This window comes from Myxocyprinus asiaticus, chromosome 24, assembly GCF_019703515.2.
Source record: "Myxocyprinus asiaticus isolate MX2 ecotype Aquarium Trade chromosome 24, UBuf_Myxa_2, whole genome shotgun sequence".
Taxonomy (NCBI): domain Eukaryota; kingdom Metazoa; phylum Chordata; class Actinopteri; order Cypriniformes; family Catostomidae; genus Myxocyprinus; species Myxocyprinus asiaticus.
The window spans coordinates 20,184,426-20,205,340 of record NC_059367.1 but is presented as its reverse complement, the minus strand read 5'-3'; the positions used below and the strand labels follow the sequence as shown (position 1 = coordinate 20,205,340).

Below are 20,915 nucleotides of genomic sequence, written 5' to 3'. Positions count from 1 at the left end.
AACAATCCGAAAAGTAAAAAATAAAAGGGGGGAGAGAGAATTTATTTGTTTTCATCAAACATTGTCATTATATGAAAAACCCACACAAACCAACAACAGAATCAGAATCAGCTTTATTGCCAAGTATGCTTACGCATACAAGGAATTTGTCTTGGTGACAGGAGCTTCCAGTGTACAACAATACAAAAACAATACAAAAACAAAAAGTCCCTGATGCCTGTACACAGGGCCGTAGTAACGTATTCTGGGTCCCCTGACTGTATATTGCTGCGGGGACATGTGGGTCCCTAGAATTGTTACCACCTTTCACCCCACTAGCTACGGTCCTGCCTGTACAACTAAGGTTGATATACACCAGTATGTAGTCAACAATAAGAAATAGTCAACCTTTTTTTTCTGGAAGAGGAAAAGTAAGAAAATATCAACTTACATTGCATTTTTGCCGTTTCCATGGGTAAATTAGAGTTTTGACACTTGTTGAACAGTTTAGGGGCCCATATATGTGGAGTCATCTTCTCTCCTTGCTGAGGTATCAATTTAGATGATGCGCAATAACAACACAACATGAAATTCTTAATCCTTTTATTAAAAAGACACTAGTCTTTGTTAAACACATAAAAAAATAATAAAAAAAAATAATATTTTTTTTTTTTTTGTGCCTGGTTTCACATGTAAACATATTTGGCAGTGTAACTGAGTTATAAGGCACAGTTCAAATAATTAATGAAATTACACTGAATCACTCAGAGGCACAGTGGAAATATAATCTGAGAAGATAATTTATAAGGCCAAGATGTGAATGTGAAAATGTGAAAACACAACAGCATGGCAATATACTGTACAGTGCAACTTCAATTTCCACAAAAAGAGAACATCACAATCACAAAACCAGTATAAACCAGGCTTAAATGACATCAGAAACTTAACAGTGAAAGATGAAATATTGAATTTTAATAACAACAGTGAAAATATTTCAGAAGGCACAATTTCATACAAAAAGGTTTGTGCTAATGTGCTCTTGTACCTTCAAAATGTAACAATGCATTTTCACTAAACATACAGCTTTGCTGTAGTGTGTAATATACCAATTGAAATTTGACCATATTTTAAAAGTATAAAGATGTTCTAGAAGAGGACCTTTGGTGCATTTGTAAAACAGGTCACATCAGGTAGATACCTAAGATCAGTTTGCTGGGGTGTTATGTAGCACCACCTTAATACTGTAAAAACACCTGCTTGATGAATGTGGGACCTGTTATTTGATTAAGGCTGTCTGGCGCCCTCTGGCTGATTGGTCGACCTGTGGAACGGTGTCTCCTTATAGATGAACCAGCTGTTTCCTCCCCACATGATAAGGTTGAGAAATCCAAATATCTATTAAAGACAGACAAAATCATAATTTAACAAGTAAAAACTAGATTAAAATATAGCTGCGAGCAGCAATTAACAGGGTTCAAGCGGTTTAAGGCCTTTAAGCACATGCATAAAAAAGGTATTATGTTTTGTTTAGCAAGCATGTAACCACCTAGATCATAGATGGAATAGACCATTTACAGCCAATACAAGCAATTTACTAAGGAAATACATGGTCTTTAAAGCTTTTTAAAGCTCATAGCGCCACCTATGGTCCGATCTCCATAAAAGTCTGCATGCTTGTTTAGAATCATATGTCGCACGTGCTCACCTAATTTCGTGAAGTTCTGAGTTCTGAAGTTCTTTGTTTAGGAATTATGGGCTTATTTGTACACTTGACCACGCCCATTTTCTAAATGACACTGTTATAGCTTACCCACAGGGTAAAGTTCAACATTGTTTTTTATAATTATTGACCTAGAGAGTCCAGAGAATTTTACTGCATTGGTTTTATTGAGGTTGAGCGAAAAACCTAGGACTAGTTCACAAAAGTCGTTTTTTTACATAATCGTGAATATTTAATGAACCATTTGATTGACAGCAGTGGTTCTTGAGGCAAAGTTGTTCAGTATGAGGAGATCTAACAAATGATATGAATTATAGCTGCGTCCCAATTCAGAGGCTGCATCCTTCAAAGGTCGCATTCGAAGGCCGATTGCGTCACTGCTGCGTGACAAAGGCTGTCCCAATTCGAAGGCTCCTTCAAATGCGTCCTTCGTTTCTCGTGAAATGAAGGATACAACAGATGGATCCTTCGCGGCCTTGCCTACCCCAGAATTCATTGCGCACCAGTGACGACAGGATTTTTTTTTTTTTTTTTTTAGAGAAATTGCCGAATTACACTTTTAAACGTAAGTATTGGGTTTCCACTTACTCAAATATCTAATGATACAAATGTAAAAAAAAAAAAAAGAAAAAAAAAACTTTAAAGTGGTTCAAATGTTGACTTATATCTTACTAAGATGCGATTATATATAGTTTATTCTCTTTATTATATACAGAAATGGACCATGGTGAAAATATTTAGACAGTTTGTGTCCCTGTTTTGTTTTCAGACAGTTTAATATAACTTTCAAAAAAGTCCAGTACAAACGTTACAGTCACTCGGTAGCTGTCACAGTTGTTAGGCGACAAGAACCATCCTCCGTAGGCTAGACTGTCCCAATTAACAATGCTCAGTCTGACCTTCACGGCCTTCGAAGGCGTGGCCTTTGTTGTCTGAGTCCTTCGAAAGATGCAGCCTTTGAATTGGGACACGGCCATTGTGTGTATGTGTGAAACACCACGTGATTACAGAGGCGTAAAACTCAGTAGCGCCATCCATTGACCGATTTCTTTCAAATTTCTCACAGACCTCTAGGGCCAGGAGTTGAACAGGCCCACCGAGTTTTGTGCTGATCGGCCTCTGTTAACCTTGTATAATAGGTGCTCAAACTTCATTGGCCGATGGCGGACATGTTTTTTTTAGATACGCCAATGTCCTCATAGACAGTCATGGCACCTTGGACAAAGACACTGCATGCCTATTTTCAACTCAATCAGACGAACGGTTGCGTAGTTAGAGCTGTTTTCATGTTTTTTTTTTCTGGTATAGCACCACCAAGTGGCCAAACTCTGCATTTTTTTTCACTGTGACCTCAGATTGAGCTCATACACGTGTACCAAGTTTGGTGAAAATATCTCATTTCGTTCGGGCGTTATAGCCATTTTAGTAAAAATGGCCCGCCCTTTTAGAATGTTTTGGCACCTTAGCGACAGTGAGTCGAAATGTAAACTTTTTTTTTGATAATTCTTAATAATCAGACTCCAGAGTATATTTCTGCACTGGTTTGGTTTCCGCAAAAGTAGGTTTTTAACATTATCTGAAATATTTACAGAACGGCTTGACAGACACCAATGCTTCTTGTTTAGAATGAGAAGAGCTATCAGGTGATATATATTACTTGTGTTTTTTCACAACACTGCATTTTATACAACCATTAACACCTACAAAAATCGTGATAGCACCACCTAGTGGCCGATTTTTTAAAAACTTTGCACAACCCTCTCAGACCAAGAGTCAAATAGGTCCACCAAAATTCGTTCCGATTGTTATTCAGTCGTTCCGACTGTATAAGGTCATTGTTTACCTTGTGTAATAGCTGCTGAAATTTGATTGGCCGATGGCGGCCATGTTTTTCAACATACGTGAATGTCCATAAAGACAATGATGGCAGCTGAGACAAAGACAATGTATGCACATTTTGAAGTCAATAGGATTAACGGTTTCATAGTTACAGTCAATTTCAGGTTTTTTTGGTATTATAGGGCCACCATGTGGAAAAACTGCGCCACCTTTTCTGGGCAACCAAAGATTGACCTCTTACATAAGCATGCCAAGTTCGGTGAAGATATCTCATTTCCTTCAAGAGTTATAGCCATTTACGTAAAATTGGCCTCTCCTACTTCCGATGTTTTCGCATACCGTAGCTAGCTCGAGTCGAAAGTTCAAACTTTTTTGATAACTTTTGATATTGATGTATAGAATCATTTGGCACTGGTTTGGTCCCAATCGGACAAAAAACCCAGGACTAGTTTGCAAAAGTAGGTTTTATGAAAAATCCAAGATGGTGGAAAATATAAACCACTTGAGTCTACGACAAACGATCTAGGAGTTATGAGCAGTTTTGCGTTTTTGATCGGTGTAGCGCCCCCTACTGACCGATTTGGCCGAGTCCGTGTTTCTGAGTAGCGCGCAACACTACTACCATCTGACCAAGTTTCAAGTCTCTAGGCCTTACGGTTTGCTCTGTCCGATCAGTTTTATGGTGGAATAATAGTAATAATAATAATAATAATATAAATCTTAACAATTACAATAGTGTTTAAGCGCAAACGCTTGAACCCCTAATAAATATGTGGTTGGCACATACAAAATATGGATGCACTGATGTTTACTTATTAACATCACTTGCATTATTAACCTCACCTGATTTGTTTTGAATTCATTTGATTTAGTTTTTCCTAACAGTACTACTGTATTTTGGGGATTTTTAAAAAATATTATGTGTTAAAATGTAACATTTAAAAGGAATGTCACGGGTTCAGTGGAAATGAAGCTCAAGCAGCAGCATTTGTAGCATAAATGCTGATTACCACAGAAAATGTCAACTCGTTCCTGCTTTATTTTATTAAAAAAAAAAAAAAAAAAAGCAAAAATCGCATATACAGTAAGGCACTTACAATGGAAATGAATGGGATCAGTCCATAAACATTCAAATACACAATATTTCAAAACTATATCCAACAATTTATAAACATTATACATGTTTAACATGATTTTAGAGTGATAAAACTGCTTATAGGGTTTACTGGCGTTTCGTCATCATGACAACAACATTGTAATATTGGATATAACTTTACAGAGATAAGGTTAGTGCGCAATTTTTATCAGACTAAAACGATGTAAACAAGTATAATGTTCACATCTTGTGGCCATAGCTGCGAGAAGTAGGGGTGCTGAGGGTGCTCCAGCACCCCCGTCGGCATCCCAGCCCACCCTGTAAAGTGCTGTCAAAAGTGTATGCACGGTCGTATTCCGTGTTAATCTCATTAATGAAAGTAAAGTAATGAGGAAAATGTTTAGGGCTATTTTTATTTCATCAACGATAAAGACAACAAGAAAAGGAAGATTATGATGTCATTTAAATTATTTTAATTTACACTTACACTTTACGAAAATGTGAGGAGAAAAAAAATAATACTGAAAGACATTAACAATGCACTAACAATTTTATCAAAAAGAATACTTTAGAATGCATTAAAATAAGCCAGGCATAGTGTTGGGGATTTCACCGCTTGTGCTGATCACTGATCACCTGTCAAAATTAATAACTTAACTTCTAGAAAGAAAATACTTATACTTTATACTCCTCCTTAAATGCTATTATTTCAGGAGCACAGGTTTCCCCAAGGACAGTTTTCATGTTATATATTTTATAATCATAAGTCTAAATCTATTTGTACACGTTTCAATAAATGTTTATACATTTTCCAAAATGCGTAAATAATTGTTTAAAGTTTATATATTTGACTGACATATTTTTATAGTGGAGAATTAGTGCTTTATATTACTACTTGTCTACAAATGAAAATTCTCTCATCATTTATCCATCCTAATCCCAGATGTGTTTGACTTTCTTCAGCTTAACACAAAGATTTTCAGAAGAATATCTCAGCTCTGTAGGTCCATACAATGCAAGTGAATTGTGACCAGACCTTTGAAGCTCCAAAATCACAAAGGCAGCATAAAAGTAATCCATATGACTCCAGTGGTTTGATCAATGTCTTCTGAAGCAAATCGGTTTTGGGTGAGAACAGACTAAAATATAAGTCCTTTATCACTGTACATTTTACCATTGCAGTCTCTAGGCACGATCATGATTTCAAGTTCGATTAAACTTCCTAGTACTTGACACATGCAGATCGCAAGATAGCGCTGGGATACAGAAGCCCTGAACCGCAAGGTGAAAACAAAATTTAAACCATCGATGTATGATATCATGTGTTTATCTTGCATTATGTTACTATCCTCTTACCACTGAGGAATTGAGGTGGCCCATTAGTGGGAGGTGCCCAGCAGTGCACTTGTTGGCTGATGGTTGTTTACAAACTTCCACTATGGACACCAGCGTTTTTGGACTGGTTGCCCATTTCACATCAGTAAGGCCTTTTCCCTAGGCAGATGAAGACACCAGCCAAAGAAACATGAAGATCTCAGTGAACAGCAGATCCTACGAAAAAGTTATATGGAAACCCTTATTAATACTTAAATCAAAAACAAACAAACAAATACAAACCTTTTGGTTTCTGAGGCCTTTTTTGGTATAAAACCTTACAAAAATATTCCTGGTATTTGCATTCCCCGGAATTCCTTGATTTCTTCACATAGTTCACTTATTTTGATTTGGGCTAACAGTTGCAGCTGTTGTCAGAAACACACACCACTCCGTTTCTTCATTTACACACCAATGTGAAAGAAACTGTTCACACCTCCACACAGCAATTTGCACCAGCACAGAAAACAGCTCAGAACAATTCTGAAATCTAGCACAATACCATGCAGGGTAATATACTAAAAGCCAGAGATCTGAGTTTCTGAGTCAGCCTCAGCCATTGATATGAAAAGGATCACATTTGCAATTTAAAGAAAACAAGCAAGCACAAACATTGTGAAGGTGTACAAATCCTCAGAGATTTCTTAAAATAGCTTCAGTGTGAACTTGACCCCATACACACTCACAGCAATGGGGCCACGAGGAGACTCTCGGTAAAGGTGTTGATAACCTAGGTACAACACAAGAGTAGCAGTGCAGTAGAGGAAAGCCAGAACTCCAATAGCGACACAGAACTCGGCTGAAGATGAATAATCTCCAGTCAGTTGTATGGTGACGAATGCTGTGTCGTTGCCCTTGCAGGTTGGGACTTTGTAACTTTGTTACTCAGGCTTAATACCCAAAGACATTTTTTTTATTTTTTTTATTAAAAGGCAAAAAGACTTTTAAATGTATAATGGCCTGTCATTGGGTTATGTTAATAAATGCCATGTATTGTAAATTGCATAACCAAAACTTAATTAGTTGTGTTTACCTAAAAGGGTAGCCGAAGGATGCAGATATTTCCTCGATTCTGCTAGTGCCTTGGCATTGGATGTTGAAACTTGTAGAGGCAGAATAGCCCCCGGTTGTAGCAAAAGCAAATATGGCAAATATCTGCAGCCATGAAAGAGAAAGATGACGACAGTGGTTACTGAACAGAAATATGTGGAATGAATATGTTAAAACAATAAACACTGAAGCCAAGCATATAAAGCAATGTAAATAATTGTGAGATAAGTGGAGTACACGTCAAATAAAAGACTTAGCCATGTTTAGGGGACATTCATCATCAAAAGCATCACTCAACCTTTTCTTGTAAATGACATTTTACTGCTTCTTCATAATACCATCCATAAAAAAAAAATAAAAAAGAAGAAAAGAAAAAACAAGGATAAATGCTTAACTCAGTTTTTTTAACGCCTCAAAGACAGTGATGAGGTAATATCTGAGGCTTCTCTTAGAATAAGGAGCACAAAAGAGGCCACAGATTTAAACCTTAAACACATACATCAATCAGATCAACGAATGAGGAGAGAATATAAGTTAAAAGGGTGAAGAATGCCCTCTGGACAACATCAGGCATGGCAAACTGAATACAGGTGCTGGTCATATAATTAGAATATCATCAAAAAGTTGATTTATTTCACTAATTCCATTCAAAAAGTGAAACTTGTGTATTATATTCATTCATTACACACAGACTGATATATTTCAAATGTTTATTTCTTTTAATTTTGATGATTATAACTGACAACTAAGGAAAATCCCAAATTCAGTATCTCAGAAAATTAGAATATTGTGAAAAGGTTCAATATTGAAGACACCTGGTGCCACACTCTAATCAGCTAATTAACTCAAAACACCTGCAAAGGCCTTTATATGGTCTCTCAGTCTAGTTCTGTACGCTACACAATCATGGGGAAGACTGCCGACTTGATAGCTGTCCAGAAGATGACCATTGACACGTTGCACAAGGAGGGCAAGACACAAAAGGTCATTGCAAAAGAGGCTGGCTGTTCACAGAGCTCTGTGTCCAAGCACATTAATAGAGAGGTGAAGGGAAGGAAAAGATGTGGTAGAAAAAAGTGTACAAGCAATAGGGATAACCGCACCCTGGAGAGGATTGTGAAACAAAACCCATTCAAAAATGTGGGGGAGATTCACAAAGAGTGGACTGCAGCTGGAGACAGTGCTTCAAGAACCACTACGCACAGACGTATGCAAGACATGGGAACAACAGACAGTGTCTGAAGCGTCTCGCCTGGGCTAAAGACAAAAAGGACTGGACTGCTGCTGAGTGGTCCAAAGTTATGTTCTCTGATGAAAGTAAATTTTGCATTTCCTTTGGAAATCAGGGTCCCAGAGTCTGGAGGAAGAGAGGAGAGGCACGCAATCCATGTTGCTTGAGGTCCAGTGTAAAGTTTCCACAGTCAGTGATGGTTTGGGGTGCCATGTCATCTGCTGGTGTTGGTCCACTGTGTTTTCTGAGGTCCAAGGTCAACGCAGCCGTATACCAGGAAGTTTTAGAGCACTTCATGCTTTCTGCTGCTGACCAACTTTATGGAGATGCAGATTTCATTTTCCAACAGGACTTGGCACCTGCACACAGTGCCAAAGCAACCAGTATCTGGTTTAAGGACCATGGTATCCCTGTTCTTAATTGGCCAGCAAACTCGCCTGACCTTAACCCCATAGAAAATCTATGGGGTATTGTGAAGAGGAAGATGCGACATGCCAGACCCAACAATGCTGAAGGCCACTATCAGAGCAACCTGGGCTCTCATAACACCTGAGCAGTGCCACAGACTGATCGACTCCATGCCACGCCGCATTGCTGCAGTAATTCAGGCAAAAGGAGCCCCAACTAAGTATTGAGTGCTGTACATGCTCATACTTTTCATGTTCATACTTTTCAGTTGGCCAAGATTTCTAAAAATCCTTTCTTTGTATTGGTCTTAAGTAATATTCTAATTTTCTGAGATACTGAATTTGGGATTTTCCTTAGTTGTCAGTTATAATCATCAAAATTAAAAGAGAAACATTTGAAAAATATCAGTCTGTGTGTAATGAATGAATATAATATACAAGTTTAACTTTTTGAATGGAATTAGTGAAATAAATCAACTTTTTGATGATATTCTAATTATATGACCAGCACCTGTATACCTCTGAATGGAAATGACAAAGACATTACAGTGTTTGTTTACAGATACTTCAGCTTGATTTTGTGCATTCAGTACACTGCACAACTAAATCACTTCATATAAAAGTTGCATCACATAGAGTAACAACACAAGAAGCTTAAAACAGGATGTGTACAGCCTCACAGGTTTAAAAAGTTTTTATTTTAAGCTAAACGTTTTTAAAGAATGGCATTCTCTGACTCCAGTTATGGAAAGGATGTTCTGACTGTTGAACATTGGCAGTCTAATGCATCTTGTAACCACATACATCTCTAAAAAGGAAAGAAGCAATGTTAGCGTGGTGTACATACATTGAAGGGCACAAAGAATACATATGTTCGTTGAAAAGCACTTAACCATTCCAGTACACGTATAAATCCCAGTAGTTCTTTCAAAGGGCCGAGATCTAGTTGGAACCACCTCATCATGTTCTGCAAATAAAGCACCAGCCAAGACCAATCAAGCACCCGTTACAACTGACAGGAAAAGATTGCAGTAAACAGACAGACAGCCGGAAATATGTTGAAACGTGATGCGTTCTGTGGCAGCAGTTTAAATTTTATAGTATCTGAACTACATTTTCCATTTGGCTGATGTGAATAAAAGTCTCTACAGTGGAGAACTTTGAGATTATTGTACTGCAGAAAAAAAATAAAATTATTCCGAAAGATTACCTTGTGTAGAGCCCAGAGAAATATCAAAAACTTGTTCTTTTTCTGCTTAGTTTATACATGGTTTTGAACATGTGACTCGTGACGTAGTATTCTCATCCAGACAGATTGCGTATCGTGTCTAGAAGGTAACAATCGGGCAGGGAAAAGTCTCGCGAGAGTCCCATGCAGCATTCATACTGTGGGTTTATTGTGTATATTTTGGAATCCCGTGGAAATCTATCACCTAACCCTAATATTAAAGCTACCCCTTGTCTCTTGACGGCAACCCTAACCATAGAAACAGCAAATGGACTTTCCCGGTGCGCTGGTTCCTTCTTACTGCATGATTGTAATATATATATATATATATATATATATATATATATATATATATATATATATATATAAAGATCAATTATCTAATGATTTTAAAAGATATTAATTAAATATGTGTCCTAAAAGTCATTGAATTAATTCAGCATTTATGCACAATGACAATAAGAGGACACCATCATCATATGTATTTCTCCTGAGAGGTAGCTCTGTGCATAGAAAGATATACTGCCGTTTATTAACTTTTAGCCAAGTGGTTGTGTTCCATAATGAGAAAATAATAGTACAAATAAAAGTAAAATAACTTTATCATGTTGATTGAAAACACAGTGACAGTAATAGGGAAACCGTTATATTGTCTATGTTGATTAACAGTGTAGGGCTATTATAAATTTTTTCTTTCATTAATATAACTGAATTTTGTTTCTTATACCTAATAATCAAAAACCAAACATCCAGAGTAACAAGATGTTGAAAGAAAAGGGCCTTAGGGGTCTAAAATTCAGCTCATGGTGAAAAAAAATTGTCTGTCATTGGGTGTTTCTTATCAGATCCACATGGTGTTTAAATAAAGTTTTTATTTTTATTTTGTATTCCACCCCGACTTTGACAAAGTACCTAGCTCTTAATAGAAGGAGCTGCCCAGACATTATATAGTCACTACAAAGGAATTCAGGTCACAACATCTATACTTGTTTGACAGGTTTTTCCAGCCATGCAGAATTTTTTTTATGCACTGCAAAGATATTATCACAGTCACATTGGGCTGACATTTAGAATGAATGGTTTAAGAAAATCTTTCATAAAGAAAGACTTCCATGTTTATTTGCAAATATTATCTGCTGATAGAATAAATAGGATGAGCATCAAAGGGAAACCTGTTGCTCTCAGTCAACAGTGCAGATCTAGAATAAGCATGATTGCAGACTGAAATTATAGGGCAACCATGAGAATCACAATAGACCCTTTTTCATTATCACATGGTTTGTGGTCATGGGATATCTCATTCGCCAAGGTCTGCCATTAAATCACAAAACCTATAATAAATATAATCTTTTGCATGGACAAAATAATTTGAAAATGTATATGCTTTGCTGCATAAATAGCTCTTATTTTAAAAGGTGCATATGACATGTAATTTATTTGTAGTCCAATGAAAGCTGAATTCTTTACAGTCAGTTGTACTGAAAGGAAAGGAAAGCTATGGGAAGCAGAACCAAGTCAAATAAATTTTCCGATTAACACTTTTTATTGACTCCAACACATGAAACAGAAAAACAAAAAATATGTGTACAGAATCAACTTTTAACCCCCATTATTCCCTTCCCCCCTCCCAAACAATTTCTAGGATTTTTCATAAAGCAAACATGACGAAATGTTATCATATCAACTGAGAGATCACAAAAGGTTAAGAACAAATGACTGAAAAATTACCTTTCACCATCTCACTTATGTGTTTGAAAACTCTCTGTAAGTTGTAACTACGTAGTGATATTTCCCAAGAGTTTACACCTGTATGTAGCTGAACAAATGTTGTTGCTACAGTAAATACAGTATGTTAGAATGGTTAGAATCTGTGGGAGGATGCATTAAAAACATTGATTATGAAATGAGTCATAGAGACTTTGATCACAATTTACAATTATGGTCTGTGATGTGCACCAAGTGACAGATGCTCCTCTTCCATGATGCACACTCAGAAGGTAACAAACATTAATTTTCTCTGTATTCAGAATGTACTGACAATATGAGTCATGCACTTTAATAAATGACATTTAAATTCTTTAAATTATTTTGTTGTTAGAATAAATAATTGTGCCCAAACCTCTTTAGTATTCCTCAATCTCACTCTTATAAATAGTGTAGCACGCACGCACACACCCACACAATGCCAAAACTGAAAGGAAGAAAAAACTTACTGTATAATGGTTTAAGCACCAAAAGTGTATACTGTCAGTAGAGACCCTATGTATGTGTCTTTTTTTCTTTCTTTTTTCTTTTCTTTTCTTTTCTTTTTTTTTTTTTTGCACTTCCAATAATTATATTTTTATGATTTTTCATATCTATATAACTTACTAACACAGGATAAGAAAATGAAGAACTATATTCATACAAATAAATACACGTTGATTTTCTGTGCAACAGTGAATTATCAATAATGGTGAATTATCAGTAAACCATTTGATATGCGTGTACACATAAATATGTGAGTGTTTGGTGAAATTCCCATGCATTTAAGGGTTAATACACCCCAAGAGAACAGTGGGGTCACCGACATTCTTTATTTACAGTTTATGCAAGATATGTTGATAATATAGTTTAAAATTAACAGAACAATTCCGAAGAATTTCACACGAGTCATATTTTAACATGATACTGCCCTCTGAAGTATGACGTGTCAAGCTAACTTGACTGCAAGGGCTCACACAAACCCTACTTATGCACCCACAGGCCAATCAGAAAAATGCTCAAGTCCCCGCAGCCAATCATTGCGCAGAAGGTAAGGTGAATTATTTTCGATTTTACTGTTATTTATCTGGGTTGCTCGTTTTCGAAGTGTTTTGCTCGAAATAGTGGGCGCTGTCCAGGATACCATCTATTAGATAAACTGGGTTGGTCTGCGATTTTTTTAAATGACTTTAGGAATGATCTAGATCAAATAAAAAGGGCGTTGAAATCGGAGCCTCTCTCTGAGGAGGCAGCACTCACAATAACACGAGCAGCGGAGAGCTCGCGCTGTCACATCCAGTCTGTTTTTGTTGATACCGTCAGCAGCCGCACACGAATTTATGCTTATTTAAACAGTAACAAGAATACAGTCGTGTTGGGAATACACAGTACATTAAAATGGGAAGACTTGGACATTTATTTATAGTTTTATTCTTTCACATGACATTTGGTGTGGATTTCAAAGTGGATCAAGAAGCCGCGTACCAGGTGCATGTAAGGACTCCTGTTTCCGCGAAAAGTCTTACCGGAACGGAATCGGATGCTGATATTGCTCTTCCCCATCATCATATTCAGAAAAGAAGCGATGATCTTGGATCAGGTTCCTGTAATAGTCTGGAGGGATATGATACCAAATTAAAAAGCAATACGCACAACGTAAGTTCACGTTGCAGCTCCATTTAGTACACACCGATGCATCCTCGTGGCTGTCTCAAAACCTAGTGATCTGTCTACCTAGACGGCATGTCTGGACATCACATATGCGTTCTTTTCGAGTTTTATCAGCGCAAGCACAGAACGTTTCCATTAACGTTAGCCCCTTTGGTTATTTTTGGTAACCAATTCCTAACGTTTAGGGAAACGTTCTTTTTAGGTTTTATATTGTTAGCTGGAAAATTGCTGTTTAGGAAGGCAGCTCACTAGATTTTGAGACAGAGCCCGTGTGTCACTGGCTTTTGTTTATCTCAAACGTATGCAAATGTCGTACAGTACAAATTCATTTGTTGTTAAATGTCGCATTCTACAACGCATGTTTTAGTTCTAAACATTTTTAAACCTAAAGAACTTTTTTGAGTTGGGTTAGAATTTCTTTTGGTTTTCTGTAGTTCCTGATATAGCCCGCAAAATACGTTTTCTCTTTCATTTCTGCTTTTGTAACTATTAAAATGTTAATGGTTGATTAGTTAGTGTTAGTGAAGTGTGTCCTTCAAGATGAGTGGTTTGACTTGCACCAGTGTAGAACCAGTTAAACTGGTATGATAGCATGTTTTATTTAACTGTCATCTCCACCTCAACAACTTCCTCTGTCCCTTAGTCATAGAAGTGTCAAAGACTCTGCCTGACAGACCACAGTAACAATGTTACTGTGACAGAACGTTTTACTGTGGTTAACATGAATTCAAAAGAAGTAGCAAGAGTTTGCAATAACCGCCTCAACTCATCAGACCATCAGAAAATGGTCTTCCAAACATGGCGTTCAAGGATGACACTGACCTTTATGCTTTGCTGCTTAATTCTAGACCAGGTTCAGAGACATTTAATGGGATTAGAAGATTTAACTGTTATTTTAAGGCTTATGGACGCAGCTCAGACACGGAAAGTGAAAGTATTTTAGTCATTCTCTTCATTCAGGCGCAGTGCAGATGTCATTATGCCATTTTGTGTGTTGCACAGCAAGGGAAGTGCTTAATGTAGGAGTTCTTCACTTAGGTTTTGCTGATTCTGAAACTCTGAAATGTTTGATAAAATTATTTAGATACCTCAAGACGTCAAGATATATCAAGCATCTCAGTGAAAATGTGTTCGTAATGTGCTGTATTGACTGCTCACTGCTTTTGTAAATTCCAATCCACACAGAAATGTCAAAACTTAGAAACAGAATTTTTGAAATTTCAAAAACTTTAAGGGGTAAACACCAGATAAAAAGGAGGTACTGCACTCCTTGTGAATCCTGATTAAAATGAGTTCCTGCCATCAAAATATTTTCACACACTCCCATCTATATGAGATTTAGGATAGGATAGAAGGCATGACACTCACATTGGGTTTTACAAAACAGTTCAAAAATAGTAAGTTTGACCTGTTTTCATGCAGGTCAATGTTATGTCACCATTTTTGGACTAATTAGCCCCTTTCCCACATATAGTCCTGGAACTTCCCTGTTAAACTTTCTACATGAGAACTATTAAGAGGAACAGCACTTTTACCTCTCTTGCATTTGCACACACAAAGTGACGTCATCTAGTGTTGACCATTTTTCTTCTGACGTTTGCACGTGCAATTAAATAGCAACAACTACAACAGCACTAATGGAGGACGCTAGGATTGGAGCTACTCTCTCTTTTTTTTTTTTTTTTTGGGCTGTTTTACACAAACTGTGTCTTCAGGTTACAGTCTTTACACTGGGTGCGTGAGCTGTGCTGCATCTCTGAAGTTGCAGTGAGAGGAGAGATGAGGCGCTCAGCCTATTTTAATCACAGAGCACACGCTGAACTCAAAGGAAAACATGCTAAAAATGCACTATAAACCTATTTATCAACACAATCTTTTACAATAAATGCTTTTATGACTCAACATAAAATACTGTACTGAACTACTCACCCATTGACTGAAAAAAAGATGTCTTGATGCAAGTTTATCAAGCAGTAACAGGCATGCAACACTTTCCTAATGTAAAATCAATTTTATGACTTTATGATGGATAAGTTAATAGATTTCAATTACCCACTCTCAATAAACATCTTATTATTTATGTCTGTTTTCCCAGAAAATTTTGTGTAATCCAAAAATCACTTTATTGTCTGAATAGTCACACAGTACAGATGCGATAAACTCAAACCGCGTCTTCAGTTCAAGTCACGCAGAAACTCCGCTTAACCCTAGCATACATAAAATGTGAAACAGGCAATACTCTGGACACTTTGTTGGTTTTCTGTTATTTCTGTTAAGGAAACTGGAAATTTAATGCAATCCTCTGAGTAGCAGACTAGTAGCTACAAGTTTGTTTACAAACGGCAGCTGCCGACTCGTTTCAAATGCGCTTCTCATTGCTTTGTGCATCATACGTGTTTTACCAATCACAAGTTGCAGCACCTCCCACAGTCCCTCTTCTCCCAAAAATTACCTACCCTGAAGGAGGAGCTAAATCGTTTTCTCTAAATGGCTAAGAAGAACTATAGTTCCTCATGTGCGAAACAGGCTTTAGTTCCTGCAGTGATTAGCTCTTTTCCCACATAAATTGCTGTACTGAAATACTCACTCATTGACTTAAAAAATACATCTTGATGCAATTAACCACAGAGTAACGGGCACGCAATACTTCCCTCATATAAACTATTGATTTCATGACAGTTTAGTGTATAATAGAGTTAAATTACCCACTCTCGATAAACATCTGATTATTTATATCTGTCATCCCAGGAAACATTTGATGTAGTAATCCAGAAATCACTTTATTTTCTGTATAGTCACATAGTACAAACATTACAGATGCGATGAAAACGGAAATTGTGTCTCCCGATGGACACACACATACATATGTGAAACGGGTGATCCTCTTTGGATACTTTGTTGGTTTTATTTTATTTCTGTTAAGGGAATTGTAAAATGAGCGCAGTCCTCTAAGTAGCATACTAGCAGCTAGTTGTTTACAATGGCGACTGTGGACTCCTCTCCTTTCTCCTTGCTTTGTGCGTCATAGGTTTTTGACCAATCACAGGCTGCAGCACCTCCCACAGTCTCCAACAGTCCCTATATGCCCCCAAAGTACCGCCTACAGAGTAGGAGCTTAAAATCCCCCAGAGGGGCTATAGTTCCTTTGGTGCGAAATTGACGAAAAGTACTAGTCCCGGTGGAAAGTACCTAAAACAGCCTTTAGTACTGCCAGTTGGAAAGTGCCTGTTGTAAAATGTTTTAGGCCTGTGTGAAGAATAACACTTTGACTTCTCAGTGTACAGTAGGTTATGTATGTGCATCATGATCAATCTATTAATGTGTAGCCAACTATATTTGAGTCTTTCAAACTAAACATCTATTCCAAAGAGATGTTGGAAATGTAACACATTTTGTTAGATCATCCTCAACATCACAGTTTATTCCTGTTTTGTACTTTGTTATTTGTAATATAATTTTTTGATCCATAGATAGCACATGTACATCTCCGAGATATCTGTTTTAGATCTTTTCATCTGGAAAGCATCGCAATCTAATTAACATCTGCTAAACATCTTAAAAAGATCAGATTTACAAATATTCTAATTATAAACCTCACAAAGACATCTGCTGAATGTCATCTTGACATCTGAGAGGAAACGTCTAATAGACGCATTGCAGAAAACCAAACAACGTAAAAAATACGTCTTCCAGATGTAAACGCACACATCAAATAGACGTCTGGGTGGGTGTGTTTCCGATTCAGTATTTTGTTTAAGATTACCATGTGTTTTGCGTAGTGTAATAGTCTCTTTCTAGGACATGCAAAAATGCCTTTATTCTCTGTGTAATTGCAATTATATTTGGTCCATGACAATGTAGACTCCATTTTTTGCTTTTGTTTAGTATTTAAAAAAATATCCTCTTTTCAGTGGACTTTCCCTGATATCAGTGGCTCGGTGTCTCTGGCCTGGGTAGGAGATGGAACTGGGGTGAGATTCACTTTTGATTTACTCTTTGTTGTGTATACAGATTCTAGGGCTAGATGAGGAATTCAGACATTTAAATTTAGAATGTTTAGATAATCTTTGCAAAACTTTCAGTATAGCAAAATATAATCCCATATCCTCTCATGCCCCACTGCACATTCAAGACCACTCCTGTCTCTAGAGGCCCTTGTCTTAATGCTAACCATAGCTACCGTGGTTAGCAATGCATCTTTGGTAGAAGTGCTACATTTGAATCATGGCCTGGATATATCAGGGATGATTGCATCACAGTTCCACAAGCTTTACTTAGTATTTTATAAAGGTTTTTACATATAATTGAGAAATAACTTGTGCCATGTTGCAATCTCAGGTTGTGCTGGCCCTGACAACATTTCAGGTGCCATTTGTCTTCCTGAGATTCGGTCAGTCTAACCTTTATAGGAGGTGAGTGTTGCATCTCAGAAAGGTTTAAAGGAAGTGTCCGTATCTGCTAATTTAAAATGCCTTTGAGATTATAACTCCTCTCTCTCTCTTTCTGTCTCGCTCTCTATCAATCTCCTCTTGTGACAGTGAAAACTATGGAAAGTCATTTCAGGATGTTACAGAACTAATCAACAACACATTTATCAACACTGACTTTGGGATTGCTATCAGTCCTGAAAACTCTGGCAAGGTAGGCAAGCCATGTCATTTTATTTGTACAAAAAAAATTTAGTGTTTCAGCAACCTTCTTACCCCACAACCACAAATTATTTTAGGGCTTGTTAAGGATCCATGAACCCACTGTGAACACTTTTCACATTACCGGGTTTGGAACACAATTGTAAACTATACTTGGGTAAACTTCTATAGAGATAAATGGGAGACCATAGTAAACATTATTTTTGCATTCCCAAAAAATGGAGATTGAATGGTGTATGATGGTTAGAAATGAGAAAGCCATCACATTTACTGTCACTCCCTCAGCAGCTGTATTTGAAACCCCAAAACGCAGAATGTTAGGGTAATAGAACACAAAGAATAATGTTATAAATTGACATTAATTAAAAAATTTAAAAGAAAAAAAGTTTGCTAAATTTACCCTGCTAAAATCACAGTCTGTGAAAAGTGGCCTATGTGCAGACTTTGACTAGTTCTGCCTTCTGCTCTATGCTGATAATGCAGTTGCATATAATACAATCCAAAATGACTTTTTACACTTATGTGAAGTGTAATTTGTGACAGCACTTGACTAGTAAAATCCTAATTTTCATTCCTTCAGGTTATCCTCACGGGAGATGCATCCAGAGGCAGTGGTGCCAGAATTTTCCGTTCAAAAGACTTTGGGAAGACATTTATCCACACGGAATTGCCCTTCCACCCACTGATGCAGATCATGTACAAACCTAAAAACTCTGATGTGCTCGTCGCCATCAGCAACAAGGTGAGAGAGAGAGCACCTATCAAATTTTTAAAAGTGTGAGTGTTGATTGTGCATTTGTAAACATCAATTCAGAAATGACCACAAATTGTATTTTGTTCTTTTTGGAAAAATTCAAAATATTCTTAGTTCATCTCACACTGAAGTTTAAAACTACTCACTGCTATTGACTCATATTGTGTGAGTTTTTATAATGTGCTTTTATAAATGATATGATAACATATTATTACATATCTTATCTGACACACAAAAGCATGTGAAGCATATTTGCGAAAACGGGGAAAAAAAGACACTTTGGTAGATCACGTTTTTCTTTTGTTATTATGATGCTTTCAAAGTGTCACATATAATATTAGCATAATATTTTCTTACTGCTGCTGTTTCAGAATGATCTCTGGATCTCTAAAGACTTTGGTGCAACCTGGACGAAAATTCATGAGATGGTGTGTGTGGTTAAATGGTACGAGCCTTTTTTATGACACCAATAACCAATTGTTTAAAATGTTTTAGCCCTTGGAATTACTGGTAGTTTTGCATTTGTAAAAGATATAAGGGAATTAGGGTGAAATCACTTTAATTGTGCATTAATATAGTAGGGGAGGGCCTGTTCTGTTGTTTATTTTGACCAGCCAGTTTGGGGAGTTCTGGATTGTTCTAATCTAATGTGAGGCTGCACATCCAGCACACACTCTTAAAAAGCAAACATGCAAATATGGCCAACATGGCTGCAAGGCGAGACATTCTCTGCTGAGTCACCCTGTTTTTCCACATGGATCAGCTTTCAAATGTTCGATGGAGCTCTGCTTCTCCAAATAAACTGCTGCATCAAACATCAGTTGGATTCTCCAATTTTCTCAACCTGAATGCAACAGCCACTCATTCTTTAAAGGGATTGTTCACTCAAAAATGAAAATCCTGTCAACGTTTACTCACCCTCATGTTGTTGCAAACCCCTATTACTTTATTTATTCCCGTGAAACACAAAAATAGATATTAGGTTACAATGAAAGTGAATGGTGACTGAAGATGTCATTCTGCCTAACATCTCCTTTTGTGTTCTGCCAAAGAAAGAAGGTCGTACAGGTTTGGAACAATGTGAGCATGAGTAAATGATAATAGAATTTTCATTTTTGGGTGAAGTATACCTCTAATCGCTCTGTTTATACTCTTCAACAGGGAAATAGTTATCTTGACGGGAAAGCTTGTGCCTTATCTTTAATTTGCACAATAAATATTTGACAAGGAAGCCAAATCTGCTTGGGTGCTCTTTGGTTTTATATATTTGGTTTCCTCATTCCTCTGAACAGGCCTAACTGTAGTTGTTAGGTTGGTTACATGCTCACTGCTCCCTACAGCCCTCAGGGTAACCTAGTTTAAAAAAAAAAAAAAAAGAATAGTGTCCCATCTTTTTTCGATTGACAGTATCAAAACAGCAATGGGAAAATGGGTCAAATCAGTCAGACTTCCTTTTAATGAGATACCGAGTCTCTGACGTAAAATGTATATGTGACAAGGGCAAGGTCATAAACGTCTTGCATGACTTCAGAAGCCATAAGTGTCAAATCAAACACTTGCAAAACAAATTTTATTAGAGTTTATTGGTAATGTTAAAATGATGATCACCCAAAACATAGAAATTGACGCTGCATTAAAATTAATGACATTGTTGTAACAGGATATCTTGGATTGTAACAGATCAAATTACATACTTTTAAGAAAGGTCTAGAGGCAGTGACTCAGGTTAAGGTGTTTTGATGTTGCCATGATGCCTTAAAGGGATAGTGTCACCCAAACATGAAAAGTCTGTCATCATTTACTCAACTGCATGTCATTCCAAACTCTTATGACCCATATTTTTTTCTTACATGGAACACAAAAGGAGTTATCTAGCAGAATGCTGCTTTCTCCCTGGTCACCATTCACTTTCATTGTATAAAACAGAATGAAGCTTATACATTCTACTAAATATCACCTTTTATGTTCCACAGAGAACTTAATAGAATTAATAGAATTGTAATTTTTTGGGTGAAACTATCCCTTTAAGACATCACAGAAACATCAAAACACCTTAACCTGAGTCGCTACCTCTAAGCTTTTCTTAAAAATAAAGTAATTTGATCTTTGACAATCCCAGATATCCTGTTACAACAGTGGCTTTATTTTTAATGTAGCATCAATCTCTGTGCAAC

General features: G+C 36.9%; 1 protein-coding gene and 1 pseudogene across 1 annotated transcript in view; one reads left to right on the top strand and one right to left on the bottom strand.

The window, feature by feature from the left end:
- Positions 1-154: 154 nt before the first annotated feature.
- Positions 155-9,894, bottom strand: LOC127414973 (synaptoporin-like; annotated as a pseudogene).
- Positions 9,895-12,785: 2,891 nt separating this feature from the next.
- The window catches only part of LOC127414951 (sortilin-like), a 28,557-nt gene continuing 20,427 nt past the window's right edge, over positions 12,786-20,915 (top strand). The window contains exons 1-6 of the mRNA XM_051653368.1: positions 12,786-13,323; positions 17,250-17,309; positions 17,677-17,750; positions 17,877-17,979; positions 18,568-18,729; positions 19,113-19,186. Of these exons, the coding sequence (XP_051509328.1) occupies positions 13,066-13,323; positions 17,250-17,309; positions 17,677-17,750; positions 17,877-17,979; positions 18,568-18,729; positions 19,113-19,186 (731 nt within the window). The 5' untranslated portion in view covers positions 12,786-13,065. The remainder of the gene's footprint in view (positions 13,324-17,249; positions 17,310-17,676; positions 17,751-17,876; positions 17,980-18,567; positions 18,730-19,112; positions 19,187-20,915) is intronic.